This window comes from Ranitomeya imitator, chromosome 3, assembly GCF_032444005.1.
Source record: "Ranitomeya imitator isolate aRanImi1 chromosome 3, aRanImi1.pri, whole genome shotgun sequence".
In the NCBI taxonomy this organism is placed as follows: domain Eukaryota; kingdom Metazoa; phylum Chordata; class Amphibia; order Anura; family Dendrobatidae; genus Ranitomeya; species Ranitomeya imitator.
In genome coordinates, this window is record NC_091284.1 from 843,138,906 (window position 1) to 843,156,850 (window position 17,945).

Genomic DNA, 17,945 nt, shown 5'->3' on the forward strand with positions numbered 1-17,945 from the left:
CACATAGGGAGTTCTCACACTGCATACAGGATTTCACAGCCAGGACAGGAGACTTTGTACAGTATATCCTGCCATCCTCCATATCAGGCTGAGTAGATGTGAAACATTCCACTATATTCCCCAGAAGGTAACAGTCCTTGAGGCAGCTACATTAAACTAATCACTTTTTTTAGGGCGAATTCAATTAGATTCTATTTTCCAGTAATACAACTCTTATCTGCACTTCATCTACGGTGAGGTGTGGCAGGAGGGATAGTGTATTACAGGCATCTAATCAGAGATTATTGCCTTATAAATCTTAAGCCTTGTTGTTTTCATTGAACAATTCATGCCTTTTATGGAGATTACAGTTTTTCTATACCATCTGTATGTAAGAGGTAGTGGTGGAAGACTTTACACTACTTGAGCTGGAATTACTGTTTCTGAACTCTCAAGTACTTTTGTTTTAATGCATTTCTGGGAGCTTCTTGAAGTATGTTTGGGGTCATTGTCCTGCTGGAAGACCCATGACCTAAGATGCAAACCCAGCCTTCAGACCCCAGGCATGCCCAAAGGACTTTACAAACCACAATCCTTTGGGAATCATCACATTTCAAGGTGCTAAGGGCCGCAGGCAGTAAAAAAAACCACAAAACATCGTTGAACCTCCACCATGTTTGACTGTAACTACTGTGTTCTTTTATATGTAGGCCTCATTCCATTTACAGTAAACCGTAGAATGATGTGCTTTACCAAAAACTCTATCTTGGTCTCCTCTGTCCACAAGACGCCTTCTGGCCCTTTATAAATTGTGGGGGCCGACTGCTTCCCCTCTATAATTTGTGAGGGCTGCCTGCTGGCCCTCCAAGTTTCAAACTTTACAGCATTAATACGAAAAGAAAATTTACCCACCTCAAATGTATAAATTATGTTACAGTAGCAATATACGGCTATGCAAAGCATAGCTATCTGCTGGCCCTCCAAAAATGCCTAGTTGCTGGCCCTCTAAAATTAGAGTGAGAGCCACCTGATGCCCCCTGACAATAGTGAGGGATTACTGCTGGCCTTCTAACAATAGTAAGGGCCGCCTGATGACCCTCTAACAATAGTGAGGGCCGCCTGATGGACTCCTGATAATAGTGAGGGCCGCCTGATAGCCCTCTGACAATAGTGAGGGCCACCTCACAATAGTGAGGGCTGCCTGATGGCCTTCTAACAATAGTGAGGGCCACCTGATATCCCTCTGACAAAAGTGAGGGCCACCTGATATCCCTCTGACAAAAGTGAGGGCCACCTGATATCCCTCTGACAATAGTGACGGAGCTGGTGATGAGGTGGATCGCTGTAAATGACGGAGCTGGTGATGAGGTGGATCCCTGTAAATGACGGGGCTGGTGATGAGGTGGATGGCTGTAAATGATGGAGCTGGTGATGGGGTGGATCGCTGTAAATGACGGAGCTGGTGATGATGAGGTGGATCGCTGTAAATGACGGAGCTGGTGATGGGGTGGATCGCTGTAAATGACGGAGCTGGTGATGAGGTAGATCGCTGTAAATGACGGAGCTGGTGCTGAGGTAGATCGCTGTAAATGACGGAGCTGGTGATGAGGTGGATCGCTGTAAATGACGGAGCTGGTGATGAGGTGGATCCCTGTAAATGACGGGGCTGGTGATGAGGTGGATGGCTGTAAATGATGGAGCTGGTGATGGGGTGGATCGCTGTAAATGACGGAGCTGGTGATGATGAGGTGGATCGCTGTAAATGACGGAGCTGGTGATGGGGTGGATCGCTGTAAATGACGGAGCTGGTGATGAGGTAGATCGCTGTAAATGACGGAGCTGGTGATGAGGTAGATCGCTGTAAATGACGGAGCTGGTGATGAGGTGGATCGCTGTAAATGACGGAGCTGGTGATGAGGTGGATCGCTGTAAATGACGGAGCTGGTGATGAAGTACATCGCTATGACGGAGCTGGTGATGAGGTAGATCGCTGTAAATGACGGAGTTGGTGATGAGGTGGATCGCTGTAAATGACGGAGCTGGTGATGAAGTGGATCGCTGTAAATGACGGAGCTGGTGATGAGGTGGATCACTGTAAATAACGGAGCTGGTGACGGAGCTGGTGATGAGGTGGATCGCTGTAAATGACGGAGCTGGTGATGGGGTGAATCACTGTAAATGACGGAGCTGGTGATGAGGTAGATGGTTGTAAATGACGGAGCTGGTGATGGGGTGGATCCCTGTAAATGACAGGAGCTGGTGATGGGGTGGATCGCTGTAAATGATGGAGCTGGTGATGGGGTGGATCGCTGTAAATGACGGAGCTGGTGATGAGGTGGATCGCTGTAAATGACGGAGCTGGTGATGGGGTGGATCGCTGTAAATGACGGAGCTGGTGATGAGGTGGATCGCTGTAAATGACGGAGCTGGTGCTGAGGTGGATCGCTGTAAATGACGGAGCTGCTGATGGGGTGGATCGCTGTAAATGACGGAGCTGGTGATGGGGTAGATCGCTGTAAATGACGGAGCTGGTGATGGGGTGGATCGCTGTAAATGACGGAGCTGGTGATGAGGCAGATCGCTGTAAATGACGGAGCTGGTGATGGGGTGGATCGCTGTAAATGACGGAGCTGGTGATGAGGTGGATCGCTGTAAATGACCGAGCTGGTGATGAGGTGTGTGATGATAATGTAGATGATTTTTAGTTTTCCCTGTTAGCACACATGCTGTGGGCTCTGACCCCCCTTTTCTCTGTGTTTCTGCTTGCTGAGATGTGTGTGTGTGGATCCCAAATCCCTCATGGCCCCTTCCACAAGAATTTTTATTGCGCCTGTAGCCGCACAAGTCTCCCTCCAGTACCAGCTGAAACTGGTCTAGTCTCTCTCAAAAGACATGAGGTTCTTTGTTCTATTATAAGATATTGGGCCACCGATTTGGGCTAGAAAAATAAGGAGCATATATTGCTAACTTCCATCGGTAGATCTGTCAAACACTGTAAGCGCGAGCAGCTAAACATATCGAGTACAAAGTGCGGATTTCTCCAGAACCGTGTGGAACAACTAGGAAGAACTTGGTATCATTAGAAAGCCAATTTTAAAATAAGAGGAATGATGGGTGTGCTGTGATTCTGACATGTTCTCAAGCTAAGATATGAGAATTACAAGTATTGTTGGTAAAAACTGTACATCTGAGGAGAGGGGAGGGCGATGGTAACTCAAACCTCTTTAGTGATGTCACAAGCCTGCAGTTATAAGTTGCTGCACTCGACCCAGCATTCATTCTTCCCTGGGACCTCACCATAGAAGACTATCTCATGAATTGGGACATTTGGGGCTCCGCCTACCAGCATGGTTTGCCTGAAATGACCTAAGCTAATGTGAGTTTATCTTCCTTTAATCCATGTTTATTTTATAACTAGATTGCGGCCCGATTCTAACGCATCGGGTATTCTAGAATATGGACAATGATGATGTGACGGGGTGTACGGCAGAGCAAGAAGGGACAACAGGCCAAGGGATGATTCCACAGATTTATTATCAAGAACGCTGGAACAACACATGCAGGTAGATCTACAGAGTCCACAATTAGTCCAGTGGAACAGGTTCGGGGGCACCTCCCGATAATCCTTGTGCCAGGTAACAAAGCAATAGTCCACAATTAGTCCAAGGGATCCCAAAACAATCTCACGAACGACAAGATATGTCCTTAGCTCAAGTCTCGCCCCGTTCGCTTCCGCAGTCCCAGATGGACATGGGGTCTTGCCTCAGCTAAGAATCCCCACTCCTTCTCCTTCAAGGATCAACTCACATCTGATCTCAAAATAAGAATGGATTGTCTGAGCTCCTGGGATCCGCCCATGAAGGGGTAGGGGTTACACCTTCTATTCAATGGTTGGGTCCACCAGAAGATTCTAGACTGGTGGGCTCCAGGCAGTCTATGTAGTATGTACATTTGACTAGCCACCTGCTGTGAGGAAGAATGGCTATTCCTCCACTAGTGATGTTGACAAAGCTTAATTACATTATAGCTCAGGGCTGCAAGTATTGGGGGAAGGAGACATATTGTTACAGGTGAACTCCCAGCCAAGAAAATACATGAATTACAGCTAATAGAAACCAGAGAACAGTTACATACATCAAATGGCATATTATTCAAATACAGGACAGGGCAAAAGTACATATCATGACAATCCCTTCCCCTCCCAATTTGTGTACGTACTAGGGACCTCTACAGGTCGCTGGTTAAGTACACACAGGCATGGCTGATCGGACTCAGGGCTCCTCTTGCCTGGACAGTCCATCTGCATTTTGGTGTTGGCTGCCTCTTCTATACTGTATGGTAAAGTTATAGGGCTGCAGAGCCAGGCTCCATCGTAGTAAGCGTCCATTGTCCCCAGAGACTCTGTTCAGCCAGATGAGGGGATTGTGATCAGTAACCACAGTGAATTCTCGTCCATACAGATACGGTCTTAGTTTCCTGAGGGCCCACACTACAGCCAGCCTTTATTTTTCAACAGTTGCATAGGCCACTTCTCGGTCCAGCAATTTCCGGCTGAGGTAGGCAATGGGGTGCTCGTCCCCAGCTGCATTCACCTGGTTGAGTACAGCTCCCAGTCCATAAGCAGAGGCGTCCGTCTGCACAATGAATCTCCTCTTGTAGTCTGGAGCAGCCAGAACAGGGTCGCAGACCAGAGCGTCCTTCAGCCGGTTAAAAGCCTCATCACAGGCTGGAGTCCAGATCACCAGCCGAGGCATCGTTTTCTTGGTCAGGTCGGTAAGAGGCTTGGCCACAGTGCTGAAATGAGAAACACATTTTCGGTAATAACCGGCAGTGCCCAAAAAAGCCATAACCTGTTTCTTAGTTTGGGGTACAGGCCAGTCTCTAATAGCCTGGATTTTGGCAGGCTCAGGACGGAGCTTCCCTCCTCCCACTCTATGCCCTAGGTACTGGACTTCACCCATCCCCAATTGGCATTTATCTGGTCGAATGGTTAGGCCTGCTGCAAGAAGCAGGTCAAGAATAACGGCTACTTGGTTCAGATGTTCCTCCCACGTCTGGCTGAAGATGGCGATATCATCCAAGTAGGCACAAGCAAAGTCACCACATCCCTGGAGGATCTGGTCCACCATTCTCTGGAAGGTTGCAGGGGCAGTTTTCATTCCAAAGGGCATGTTTAGAAATTCATACAGACCAAATGGGGTTATAAAAGCGGACCGTTCTCTCCCTTCCTCCGTCAGAGGGATTTGCCAGTATCCCTTACTGAGATCCAAGGTAGTGACATATCGGGACCCAGCCAGGCGGTCTAGAAGCTCGTCAGTACGGGGCATTGGGTAAGGATCACTGACAGTATGGTCGTTTAGTCGTCGATAGTCCACACAAAACCGAGTACTCCCATCCTTCTTGGGTACTAACACCACAGGAGAGGCCCAAGGGCTATGGGAGGCCTGGATTACTCCAAGCTGTAACATCTCCTCCAGTTCGTGCTGCATGGTGTGTCGAACTGATTCAGGTACCCGGTAAGGAGCCTGTTGTATGGGACGGATACCCTGAGTGTCCACATGATGTTGGGTGAAGGTGGTTCGACCTGGTTGGGATGAGAAAGCAGCCTGTCTCTGTTGAAGCACTCCCAGCATCTGTTTTTTCTGTAAGGAATCCAGGTGATCTCCCAGTGGAACCTGTTCCACAGTGGATGGGGCTCTCGCTGCTTCCACGAGATCAGGTAGGTAGTCCTCATCCTCTTGACCATCTTCTGAAGCCAGCCGACAGCTTGCTATCACTGGAATGTTCCGGTCATGGTACTCCTTAATCATATTCACATGGACAGTCTTTTGTCTTAGCCCCTGATCATCTAAAGCAAGAAGATAATTGGTGTCATTTAGTTTTCTGAGAACCCGGAAGGGACCCTCCCATGTGGTCTGCAGTTTATTCTGCCGGTGGGGAACAATCATTAAGACCTGTTGTCCTTCTACAAACTCCCGATAGCGTGCTTTAAGGTCATACCATGTCTTCTGTCTGGTTTGAGCCATCCGCACATGACTCTGGGCAAAACTAGCAAGTTGAGCCAGGGTTTCTCGCAACTTTAGGACATAAGGGACAACAGGGGCTCCTGTATCCTCAACTTGCCCCTCCCAGTATTCCTTGAGCAGGGTTAAGGGTCCTCGGACCTTTCTTCCATAGAGTAGTTCAAAGGGGGAAAACCCAGTGGACTCCTGGGGAACTTCCCGATAGGCAAACAAGAGATGGGGTAGGTACTTCTCCCAGTCTGAATCTCTGTCAGTGAAGGCCCTTAGCATATTCTTCAGAGTGCCATTGAATCGTTCACAAAGTCCATTTGTTTGGGGATGATAGGGGGTCGTTCGGATTGCTCGTACTCCACAAGTGCGCCACAGGCACTGGACCAGCTCTGACATGAACTGGGAGCCTTGGTCTGACAAGATCTCACTGGGGAATCCTACTCTGGTAAAAATGGTAACCAAGGCCTCGGCCACCTTGGCTGCGGAAATACTTGACAAGGCCACAGCTTCTGGATATCGGGTGGCATAATCCACAACAGTGAGAATGTACTGCTTTCCAGATTTACTTGGTTTAGCCAGAGGTCCAATGATAGACAGCTACTCTTTGAAAGGGTTCTTCTATTATAGGCAGCGGTTGCAGGGGTGCCTTTGGGTGATCTCCGGGTCGCCCTCTACGCTGACATATGTCACAAGTTCGGCAGAAATGCGCTACAGCTTGGGAAATCCCCGGCCAATAGAAAGTTTGAGTCAATCGTCTCTCCGTGCGAGTTTTGCCTTGATGGCCGGCCGTAGGAATGTCATGAGCAAGGTGTAATAGGGGAATTCTGTACTTCTGAGGAACAATCAGCTGTTTGCTATAAGTCCAGGGCTTATCTAGGGAGTCGGCATTGGTAACCCGATATAGAAGTCCATTTTCTCTGATAATTCTTTCCCTGTTCTCCCCTAGCTGCCCTATCTCAGCTCGAGCTCTAAAGCTAGCAAGGGTGGGGTCAGTCTCTACCTCTTGTCTAAACTGAACTTTATCCCAAGTAACATTCATATTATCCCCACAAGAAGAATCACTCACCGGCTGTGACGGCAGTTCTGGTGGCCTCATTTCCATGAATGGGTTGTACACGTCCACATCCGCTGCTCTCTTGGCTTGACTTCTGGTTACCACACCGACAAAGTTGCAATGAAGATTTCCCACATCATTTCCCAGAAGAACATCTGCAGGGAGGCCGCTCATCACACCGACCATGCATTGTTTGGCCCCAAAGCCATAATCCAGGGTCACACTCGCTCTTGGAATATATCTCTGGGTGCCTCCAGCCAATTCAATGGCAATTCCTGGTCCCTTTTGAATTGCTTCTGGTTGAATTACTCGGGGATCGGCTATGGTGAGGAAAGCCCCAGTGTCACGGAAGCCAACAACTTTTTGACCATCCAGCACAACCTCCTGTAGATGTTTGTGATGAAGATCAGAAGAACAGGTGGCTGGGGCTCGCACCCCATAGACTCCTGGTAGGGGAGCCAGGATATCAGAGTCACTTGGCAAGTCATCAGGGACTGAATCCAGCTCCTCTCCTGGTGAGGGGGTCTGTAGATAATGAACAGGCAAAGGCGGTCTGTAGCTGTTCTGCCTCCGAACACCTGGACATTGGAATTGCAGATGCCCAGGCTGCCCACATCCATAACATCTGCGCTCTGGGATTCTTCCTCCACGTCGCATTCCCAAAGGTGGAGCAGGAGTAGTGCGGGGCACAGTCACACGAAGGTCACCATGAGTTGATGGTCTAGTGGGATGGTAAATATTGGAGGCCGAAGGACCAGGGGCCGCCAGCGTTGGGGGGCTGGTAGTTTTTTTTCTCACTGAATAGTAGTTTTTTCCACTGAGGCTTGATGGTGAGAGCCTCATCAGCTAGAGCTGCAGCTTCCTCCAGAGTGGCTGGTCTCCTCTCACGCACCCATTCCCGGATCTCAGCAGGGCACTTGACGTAAAACTGCTCTTTTAGGATAACCTGGAGGAAGGTCTCCCAGGTTAAGGCCTCCTCTGCCTCCAGCCAGCGATGACATATTTGTTTGAGTCTGTGGGCATATATCTTGAAAGACACTTCCTCATCGCAGGCTAAAGTACGGAACTGAGTCCTGTAAGTGTCTGGGGTAACAGCATAATGTTCTAGAATAGTCTGTTTAATCTCCGCATACTCACAGTTTCCCCGAGGGTCCATAGCTCTATAGGCTGCGGCAGCTCCACCCTCTAAGAGCCCCACCAGATGTCGGACTCGCTCCCTTTCCGGGACTTCCATTAATCGACACTGATGCTCAAAGTCCTGGAAGAAGCCCTCAATGTCGCCTGCAGCCTCATTAAAGGGCTTGAAGTCTTTGCGGGACACTCTGGGGAGTTCCCTCATGGTGGGTGCTGGGGTTACAGTTTGTCTGGAGCTTCTAGCTGCTTCCAAAGCGATCTGCCTCTCCAGCAATGCCATCTCCTGAGCTCTGTCCTCGGCTCTGTGAATGGCCTCCCTCTCCCTCTCCTCGGCTCTGTGAATGGCCTCCCTCTCCCTCTCCTCGGCTCTGTGAATGGCCTCCCTCTCCTCGGCTCTGAATGGCCTCCTTCTCCTCGGCTCTGAATGGCCTCCCTCTCCTGAGCTCTGTGAATGGCCTCCCTCTTATCGTCCATGGTGGCCTCTTCTCCCAGCAATGCCAACTCCTCCTCGTACCACACAATCCACTGACTCCTTTGGGCATTTACCTCCGGCTGCAGTCTTTCCTCCATTTGCTGTGAGGATCCATCCTCAGGATCATCTTGCAGGCGAACTCCTTCCAAAGCCTCAATGAGCTGCTCCTTGGAGAGTCCCTTGTAGCTGACTCCCAGTTCACGGGCCTTTGTTTGTAGGTTCACCGCAGTCCAGTTCTTGTACTCTGCGGTGCTGGTTCCCGATGTTGATGGGCCTTTGTCCTCCATTCCTTCTGCTCTGGTCCCACTGCTTGCCACCAGTTTGTGACGGGGTGTACGGCAGAGCAAGAAGGGACAACAGGCCAAGGGATGATTCCACAGATTTATTATCAAGAACGCTGGAACAACACATGCAGGTAGATCTACAGAGTCCACAATTAGTCCAGTGGAACAGGTTCGGGGGCACCTCCTGATAATCCTTGTGCCAGGTAACAAAGCAATAGTCCACAATTAGTCCAAGGGATCCCAAAACAATCTCACGAACGACAAGATATGTCCTCAGCTCAAGTCTCGCCCCGTTCGCTTCCACAGTCCCAGATGGACATGGGGTCTTGCCTCAGCTAAGAATCCCCACTCCTTCTCCTTCAAGGATCAACTCACATCTGATCTCAAAATAAGAATGGATTGTCTGAGCTCCTGGGATCCGCCCATGAAGGGGTAGGGGTTACACCTTCTATTCAATGGTTGGGTCCACCAGAAGATTCTAGACTGGTGGGCTCCAGGCAGTCTATGTAATATGTACATTTGACTAGCCACCTGCTGTGAGGAAGAATGGCTATTCCTCCACTAGTGATGTTGACAAAGCTTAATTACATTATAGCTCAGGGCTGCAAGTATTGGGGGAAGGAGTCATATTGTTACAGGTGAACTCCCAGCCAAGAAAATACATGAATTACAGCTAATAGAAACCAGAGAACAGTTACATACATCAAATGGCATATTATTCAAATACAGGACAGGGCAAAAGTACATATCATGACAGATGATTCCAGAATTCGCGGCAGACTGTGCCCGTCGCTGATTGGTCGAGGCAACCTTTATGACATCGTCGCCATGGCAACCATTATGACATAATCGTCGCTGTGCCCGTTGCTGATTGGTCGAGGCCTGGCGGCCTCGACCAATCAGAGACGCGGGATTTCTACGTCGATGCTGTGCCGGTCTCTGATTGATTGGTCGAGGCCGCCAGGCCTCGACCAGAGAGCCGGGATTTCCAGGACAGACAGAACGACAGACAGACGGAAAAACCCTTAGACAATTATATATATATATAGATTGCTTTGTACATACTTTGTCTCATATCATAACATCTTTATATGCCTTTTATAAACACTGCCTAATTTTTTATGGAGTAAAATATATAAAATACTAGCTTTGTTCTGCTGCTCTAAAACGTACCCCAAGTCTTCTGAAGTTAATTACGCTACTAATTTGGGTTGGCTCGAACCCTTCCCTGTGAGAAATCTAAGCTAGTAGCAGCGAAGTGTGTTCTGGGCTAGTGAGCTGGCAGTGACAGAACGGGGTTTTATAAGCTATTGTCTGGCTGCGGCCTGAGCATTTATAATTCTCACGCTGCAGCATGCTTGCTAGCCAGTCCACAGTGAAGAGGCCCATTTGGCGACTAATTATCCCAGGTGTAGCTCCCTGACTGACCTGAGGGTAAGGGTGTCACCGGAGAGCAGCAAGATCCGAAGCAGAATTGGAAAAGCGAGATATACATAAATCCCTGCAGTTTTTGATATTGTAGCAGCAGTGGGATAACTAAAATAAGCCCCTGTGGTAAATTGATAGGTCAATAGCCTTTGTTTGTGTTTTCATCACATTGTAGCAGTGGAGGGATAACTAAGATAAGCCCCCTGCACGTGATAGCAAGGTGCTGGCCAAAGGTCACCCCGATCCGTGACATTGTGGTGTCAGCACGGTGGGAATCGTGACAAGGTGGATCTCTGTAAATGACGGAGCTGGTGATGAGGTGGATCGCTGTAAATGACGGGAGCTAGTGATGAGATGGATCGCTGTAAATGTCGGGAGCTATTGATGAGGTGGATCACAGTAAATGACGGAGCTGGTGAAGAGGTGGATCGCTGTAAATGTCGGGAGCTGGTGATGAGGTGGATCGCTGTAAATGACACTCGCACGCGTGGCATCTGTCAGGTTAGGCTTTTATTTCAGTAGATTGGATACAACAGATACAGTGTCCTGGAGGATTTTAGTGTTATACAGTACTGCAACAGAGGGCACGGCCGCTGCACACGTGCATGCTCCGCTGCACACGTGCATGCTCCACAGACGTGGCGCCATTCATACAACCAATTCCATACAGCAGTGTGTTCAGGAGAAGCTCATCATATTAACCAGTCATACCACACGATAGCTGCGGACGAGTAGTGTGCACACGCAGCAGCTCATGTATGTTCCCTGTCCATAGTCTGACAACTCGCACAGATGGTGGAGAGGGAGGGGGTCAGAACTTGTCAGAAAATCAATATCAAAACATATTAACTTATAAAGGTACAATAAATACAACTACAACATTATGGGTGCCATCACCCACAACACACACTGTCCACTGCCCTTAGACATTTCTATGTCAGATGCTAGAATAATAATATTCTGGGCGGATGTCGCCGTCCTTCCCTGACGATTCACACTTTCTCCGTAGCCAGCGACATCCGCACAGAACACGCAATGAGAACAGAGATGAATAATAGGATTTCTAATATCCAGTATAGTGTGATCACAGAGAGCAGCGACAAGACCTAGCATTACCACCAAGTACAGCGAGATGAGAGCACAGACCTGCGTCGTCCTAGGAGAATCATCCCTGATCACTGGCATTATTGGTGTCATCATGCAGAGTCGGCACCAGGACTACTCGGGAGTGCAGTTTTTTTGTTGATTGACAATGTTAGGCTATCGCTGAAATCTTGTAAATTAGAAGCCGCTAAACCACAGTGAAGCCGCCGAATCACTGTTCTGGTCTAAGAGTAAAGAGGCTGGTCATCGAGCCTCCATATCTGAGCAGAGAACCAGGAGATAGACTGTACTTGTACCCCAGTCTAGAGGTCCGTGGAAGGCGGATACCGTAAACCGAGGTCACGCACATGTGATCTGTCCTTAAGAGGTCGCGTCCGTCCAGGAATGGTCAGGCTACACACGACTGATATTAATGTGTTAGACGTTACACCACACAGACACGTTACGTAAACAAGCACAATAACGACCTCACGGAGGAGCGGCGGACGCCGGAGGACTGTGTTCCCCTGGCAGCTTTCCGGTGCCTTATTGCTCTTTATAAGGCCTCATAAAAGGGTCCCTGGATCCAGAGGTAACCCAATTTCGAGTGTCTTTCTGCCCTTACTGAAGCGAGAAACAAGACTAACAAATATACATGCTGCACCCGGGCCTGTGGGATTAATCAGAAACGGGCAAACAGCACAGGGCAAGAGGCAGACTGCACAGAAAAGTCAAGGTGTTTGGCCTCCAGGACGCTTGGTTTTGAAGGAGCCGAACAAGGACTGCACTCCTCTTCGGACACTGGAGCCGACCCGGCGGGCAACAGAGTCAGCAGGAGGGGTGGGGAGACAGGAGACGGTCTGAGGTCGCGCATCCAAGCACTTCTGATACCGCAGCTGAGGGAAACAGAGAGAGATTGTTACAGAACAGGAGCAGGGGGCGAGGAGAGAACGAGCGGGGAGAGAGCGAGCGGGGAGAGAGCGAGCGGGGAGAGAGCGAGCGGGGAGAGAGCGAGCGGGGAGAGAGCGAGCGGGGAGAGAACGAGCGAGGAAAGAGCGAGTAGGGGGCGAGGAAATGATGAGCGAGCAGGGGGAGAGGAAAGGATGAGCGAGCCTTGGGCGAGGAAATGATGAGCGAGCCTTGGGCGAGGAAATGATGAGCGAGCCTTGGGCGAGGAAATGATGAGCGAGCCTTGGGCGAGGAAATGATGAGCGAGCCTTGGGCGAGGAAATGATGAGCGAGCCTTGGGCGAGGAAATGATGAGCGAGCAGGGGGCGAGGAAAGGATGAGCGAGCAGGGGGCGAGGAAAGGATGAGCGAGCAGGGGGCGAGGAAAGGATGAGCGAGCAGGGGGCGAGGAAATGAAGAGCGAGCAGGGGGCGAGGAAATGACGAGCGAGCAGGGGGCGAGGAAATGACGAGCGAGCAGGGGGCGAGGAAATGACAAGCGAGCAGGGGGCGAGGAAATGACGAGCGAGCAGGGGGCGAGGAAATGATGAGCGAGCAGGGGGCGAGGAAATAATGAGCGAGCAGGGGGCGAGGAAATAATGAGCGAGCAGGGGGCGAGGAAATAATGAGCGAGCAGGGGGCGAGGAAAGAGCAGGGGTGAGGAGACAGGCTGAGGTTGGTTACAGATGAGAACTGATAATGACAGTGATACTATAATGATTACTTTGGGGTCAGCAATCATTACAACATTGGGTTATTACAATGTCACTAGCAATTCAGGAGCTAAGGACACCCGTATCTGTGGGATAAATGCGGACGTGCGAGTTGGGGACGTGGGTGACTATAGATGGTACTACGGAAGAGAGGATTGGAGGGCTTAGAATCCACGTGCATTACATGTGGCTATTGATGTCGGAGCATAGGAGGCAGTAACGGGACATTACAGAAGACTCTCTACATAACCCTCTTACCATGCAGGCAGCTTGAACGGCTTCGGACAGGTGAGCAGCATTGGGTTCACACCAGAACATGTGACAAATGAAGATTCCTGGCGCTTCTGCCATGATGAAAGCAAATGTGTGAACATCACATCCTACCCCCATGAAGGAGAGGAACCTGACGCGGCACTCACTCAGCGTTTCCTCAGTCTGAAAGAAAATGCTAAAAGCGTCAGTGTTTCCTACAGGAAGTGGTGCACCAGGTCACCTGTTTAGGCTGACACCATCATGGCCATGACCGTAAGTGGACCCTGAATATACACAGATCTCATTACTGCGTTGGGTCTTTAATTAAATATCACATCAGTCAAGAATTAACCCTGTAAATGATCCAGCAGAGAGCAGTCTACAGAAGACTCTGAAGGAACCTGCTCCACCTGACGACACAGTACTCAGGTGGGTATATACTGCTTGTCACCCCCACTCTGACCATCTATCTTTTCATTGTGTGACTAAATACTGCAAAACTTGGGCTCATCCATCTGGAGCACCTTTTCTCTATATGTTTTGAATAAATTATTTCCAATTACACGTGGTTTGGCTACATAGTCATTGATGACCTTAGGTCTTTGTCACTTCTGAGTTGGTCATCCTTCCTAAATCCCCGTGATTTGCCATCTTTCTTGCTGGGGACTGGATGTTTTTTTTACATTTCTCCTACATGTGACGAATTCCGTGGGCTGTGCACCCATGACACAATGAGTCCATACAGAAATTCTGCTACTGAGATACTGAAAGAATTTTCCCATCACACTCCAAGAGAAGGGGCATGCAACAGGGCCCCACATACGATTCTGTGGATGAACAAGACCAGGAACCACCAGAACAGATGGAGGAGGTCGAGCAGACTCTGAAGCAGGTATCCAATAAACTCCTATCCACTATTGCATCTAGTACCGCCTCTCTGACTGGGAAACTGGAAAAAGTTAAAATGGGATGTTGACCTACTGAGACGATATGCAGAAGAGGAGATTGAGGGTTTCGGAGGTGGAGGATCAGGCATCAATTCTAGATGTCTTCAAAGCCGGTGCTATACAAGATCTCACTGGGAGGTCAGAACTTTGGTGTCAAAAGGCAGATGACTTGGAGAATCTACTCCATGAAAATAAACTCTGCACCACCAGACTTCCTGAAAGATCAGAGGGACAGCGGCCTGACAAATTTGTTGAGAAATGGCTCAAGAAATTATTTCTTGAAGCAACCTTCTCCTTGGCCTTTGTTCTAGAACATACTCATAAGGTACCCACCAAATCCACTCCTCCGGAGGCACAACCCAGACCACTTTTGGCCAGACTCCTGAATTTCCAAAAGCGAGACATGGCACTCCACCTGGCCAGGCGTAAAAGAGATCCGGTTTGATAATTCCATAGATTCTATCATCCCAGAGTTTTCCCCTGAGTTTTAGAAGCAAACAGCCACATTCATCAACACATTCATCAACATCAATTATTGCCTGTGAGATCTCCGAATACTATATTCTGTGGCATACTCAGATTGGCTACGAGTGATTGACGGACACCGGGACCACATCTTTACCAAACCTATTGAGGCTGCTGACTGGCTGACCAAGTGATGAAAGATGAAGAGCTAGATTCTGGCAAAGATAAAGTTATCTTCGCTTTTTTTTGTACATGAATTACATGAATTTCTTGGATACGAATCCTCCCCAACTCATATACTTTGACTAGGAAGGATGGGCTTTACTGCCAATCTTTTCTAGCAACCATATGGACTCCTCTAGTGTGTGTGCCACAAGCACTGGACCTTTGTTACCGGATGGCTCCAATTCGTGAGTTTAGGTTTGACTACTTTGTTCTACGGCTCCAGTTGATCCAGACATGTTTAATGTTGTCTAGGTCTCTTGCATCGACGACTGCTCTGCTTACACTTTGTTTTGAATTATTTTCTATTACTATAATGAAATGGTCTAACAATGTACTTGGGCCGTGTGCGTGGATGGCCTGAAATTCCCAACTCCTTCAAAAGGAGCCGCATCAAGCTTTAACTACCTTCAGGAGTTTTACTATAGCCAAGATACGTTTCTGATCATGGAACGTTGGGGACTCGGGAACACCCAGGAAGAGGGTTCAGGTCTTTTCTTCCCTCCATAAATATAACCCCCAAGTGGTGTGCCTTCAGGAGACCCACCTCACCCCAAACCCTGGGTGCATTCATATCACATATCATACTCTAAGTGAGTCTTAGTGCTTGTTCACAAATCCCTTAAGTGGGAGGTAATATCTTCATTGTCTGACACTGAAAGTTGGTAAGTTTTCATTTATGCATACGGTACCTCAAAAGGTTCACCCATTGTCATCCTAGCAATATACAGATCCCCTCCGGCTAATCTGGAAGTCTTGAAAGAGGCTGCTACTGTATGTGCGCAGTCACATAACCCTCTGCTCCAATTCTGTTTAGGGGACTTTAACTTGTTAATGGATCCTCAAAAAGATAAAAGTCTATGCGAGATGGTGCTCAGGGGCCTACATGTTTACAGGCTTTAGTGGGCGAGTTGGAGTGGCTGGACTCCTGGAGGGGAAAAAAATGGTGATTTTAGAATGTTCTCTTGTCATACTCTCCCAATAAAAATCTAGAATTGACTGTTTGGAAGTGTGGAGACAATTCAGTTGGTGTCACACCAGGAATATCTTACCTACGGGCATTTCAGATCATTCCCCAATATTATTGGAGATGAAATGTGTAGTAACTATGGGATACATCCCTTCTGGTTGTCCCCAACTGAGGAACATTATAGAATAATTTACCAAATTCAACTGTTCTGGAAAACCCACACTGGGCAGAGATGTGACCGTGACCTGGGGGGCCTTCAAGGTCTATTTGAGGGGGATGTTTGAGATCTATCATCTCCTATGTTAAAAAATTCTCCTCTCAGGAAGAAGAATTAGGCTGATTTCACATTTGCGGTTGTGTCTGCAGCGTATCATCCGCAACCGCATGCAAAAACGCATGATAACGCAGCGTTTTTTATCCGGATCAGCTTACGCATGACGGCAAAACAAAAATGCAGCGTTTGTATACGCTTTTACATGTGTTTGCGCTTTTTATGCGTTTGATATTTCCAGGAGGGCGTGTCTCAATCAGTTCCAGGACATGCATAGTCCAAAGTACGCAAGCGCATCGAACGCATGCGTACGCTAAGACATGCGTACGCATGCATTCCCATAGACAGTAATCCTTTTTTTTAAACGCACTCATCCGCATTCGCCTGCCTGCGCATATTTGACAAATATGCCGCCTCAAAAATTCCAACATGGTGAGTTAGCCGCACTCTGCCGCACACCGCAAAAAAACACATGCGTAAGCAAACGCAGGCGAACGCATGCACCTGCGTCTACAGTGTTAAATGTAGGAAATCAAGACGCATGCGGATGTATGCGTCAGAAGCGCTGCGGACACAACCGCAAACGTGAAACCAGCCTTAAGGTACCGTCACATTAAGCGACGCTGCAGCGATCTAGACAACGATCCCGATCGCTGTGTGGTCGCTGGAGAGCTGTCACACAGCTCTCCAGCGACCAACGATGCCGAAGTCCCCTGGTAACCAGGGTAAACATCGGGTTACTAAGTGCAGGGCCGCGCTTAGTAACCCGATGTTTACCCTGGTTACCAGAGTAAACGTAAAAAAAAAAAAACACTACATACTTACATTCCGGCGTCTGTCCTCTCCGGCGCTCTGCTTCTCTGCACTAATCGCCGGCCGGAAAGCAGAGCACAGCGGTGACGTCACCGCTGTGCTTTCTGGCCGCTGCGCTTACAGTGCAGAGAAGCAGAGCGCCGGAGAGGACAGAAACCAGAATGTAAGTATGTAGTGTTTTTTTTTTTTTTTTACATTTACACTGGTAACCAGGGTAAACATCGGGTTACTAAGCGCGGCCCTGCACTAAGTAACCCGATGTTTACCCTGGTTACCAGTGAAGACATCGCTGAATCGGCGTTGATTCAGCGATGTCAGCGGGTGATCCAGCGACGAAATAAAGTTCTGGACTTTCTGCGCCGACCAATGATGGCACAGCAGGATCCTGATCGCTGCTGCATGTCAAACTGAACGATATCGCTATCCAGGACGCTGCAACGTCACGGATCGTTAGCGATATCATTCAGTGTGAAGGTACCTTTAGCCTCGCGATGTTGGTCACCAGAGGCTATTTTTGTGGCTGACACTTGGGTCTAAAATAAACACGGCTGGCTTCAGATTAGTGGACAATAAGCGACAAATTCTAAAAAAAAAAAAGATAGACATCAAAAAAAGGATTGTCTGGTAAAGAATAGAGGCAATCCTTTTTTTGAGCTGGGCAATCAGACTGCTAGCCCGTAAACTGAATGGTAATAATGCCTCTCCTCCAGATTAGTGATCCTTGGGGGGGGGGGGGGGGGGGAGGGGAGAGTCCAGTTCTCCTGAGATTCTGTTGGTATTCTGAATTCTACCAGAACCTGTACTCCACTTGGGCAGATCATCCACAGGACACTCTAGAGGAATATCTGGACGGTATAAATCTCACAATCGTCGGGGAGGGGAGCGGTGCAGTCTTAGA

The 17,945-nt window shown here is 48.8% G+C and overlaps 1 protein-coding gene across 1 annotated transcript in view; it reads right to left on the bottom strand.

Moving 5' to 3' along the window:
* Positions 1 to 10,857: 10,857 nt before the first annotated feature.
* Positions 10,858 to 17,945, bottom strand: part of APBB1 (amyloid beta precursor protein binding family B member 1) — a 31,714-nt gene continuing 24,626 nt past the window's right edge. Inside the window, exons 13-14 of the mRNA XM_069759608.1 lie at positions 13,366 to 13,542; positions 10,858 to 12,344 (exon numbers count right to left, since the gene is read on the bottom strand). Coding sequence (XP_069615709.1) covers positions 12,180 to 12,344; positions 13,366 to 13,542 — 342 coding nt within the window. The 3' untranslated portion in view covers positions 10,858 to 12,179. The remainder of the gene's footprint in view (positions 12,345 to 13,365; positions 13,543 to 17,945) is intronic.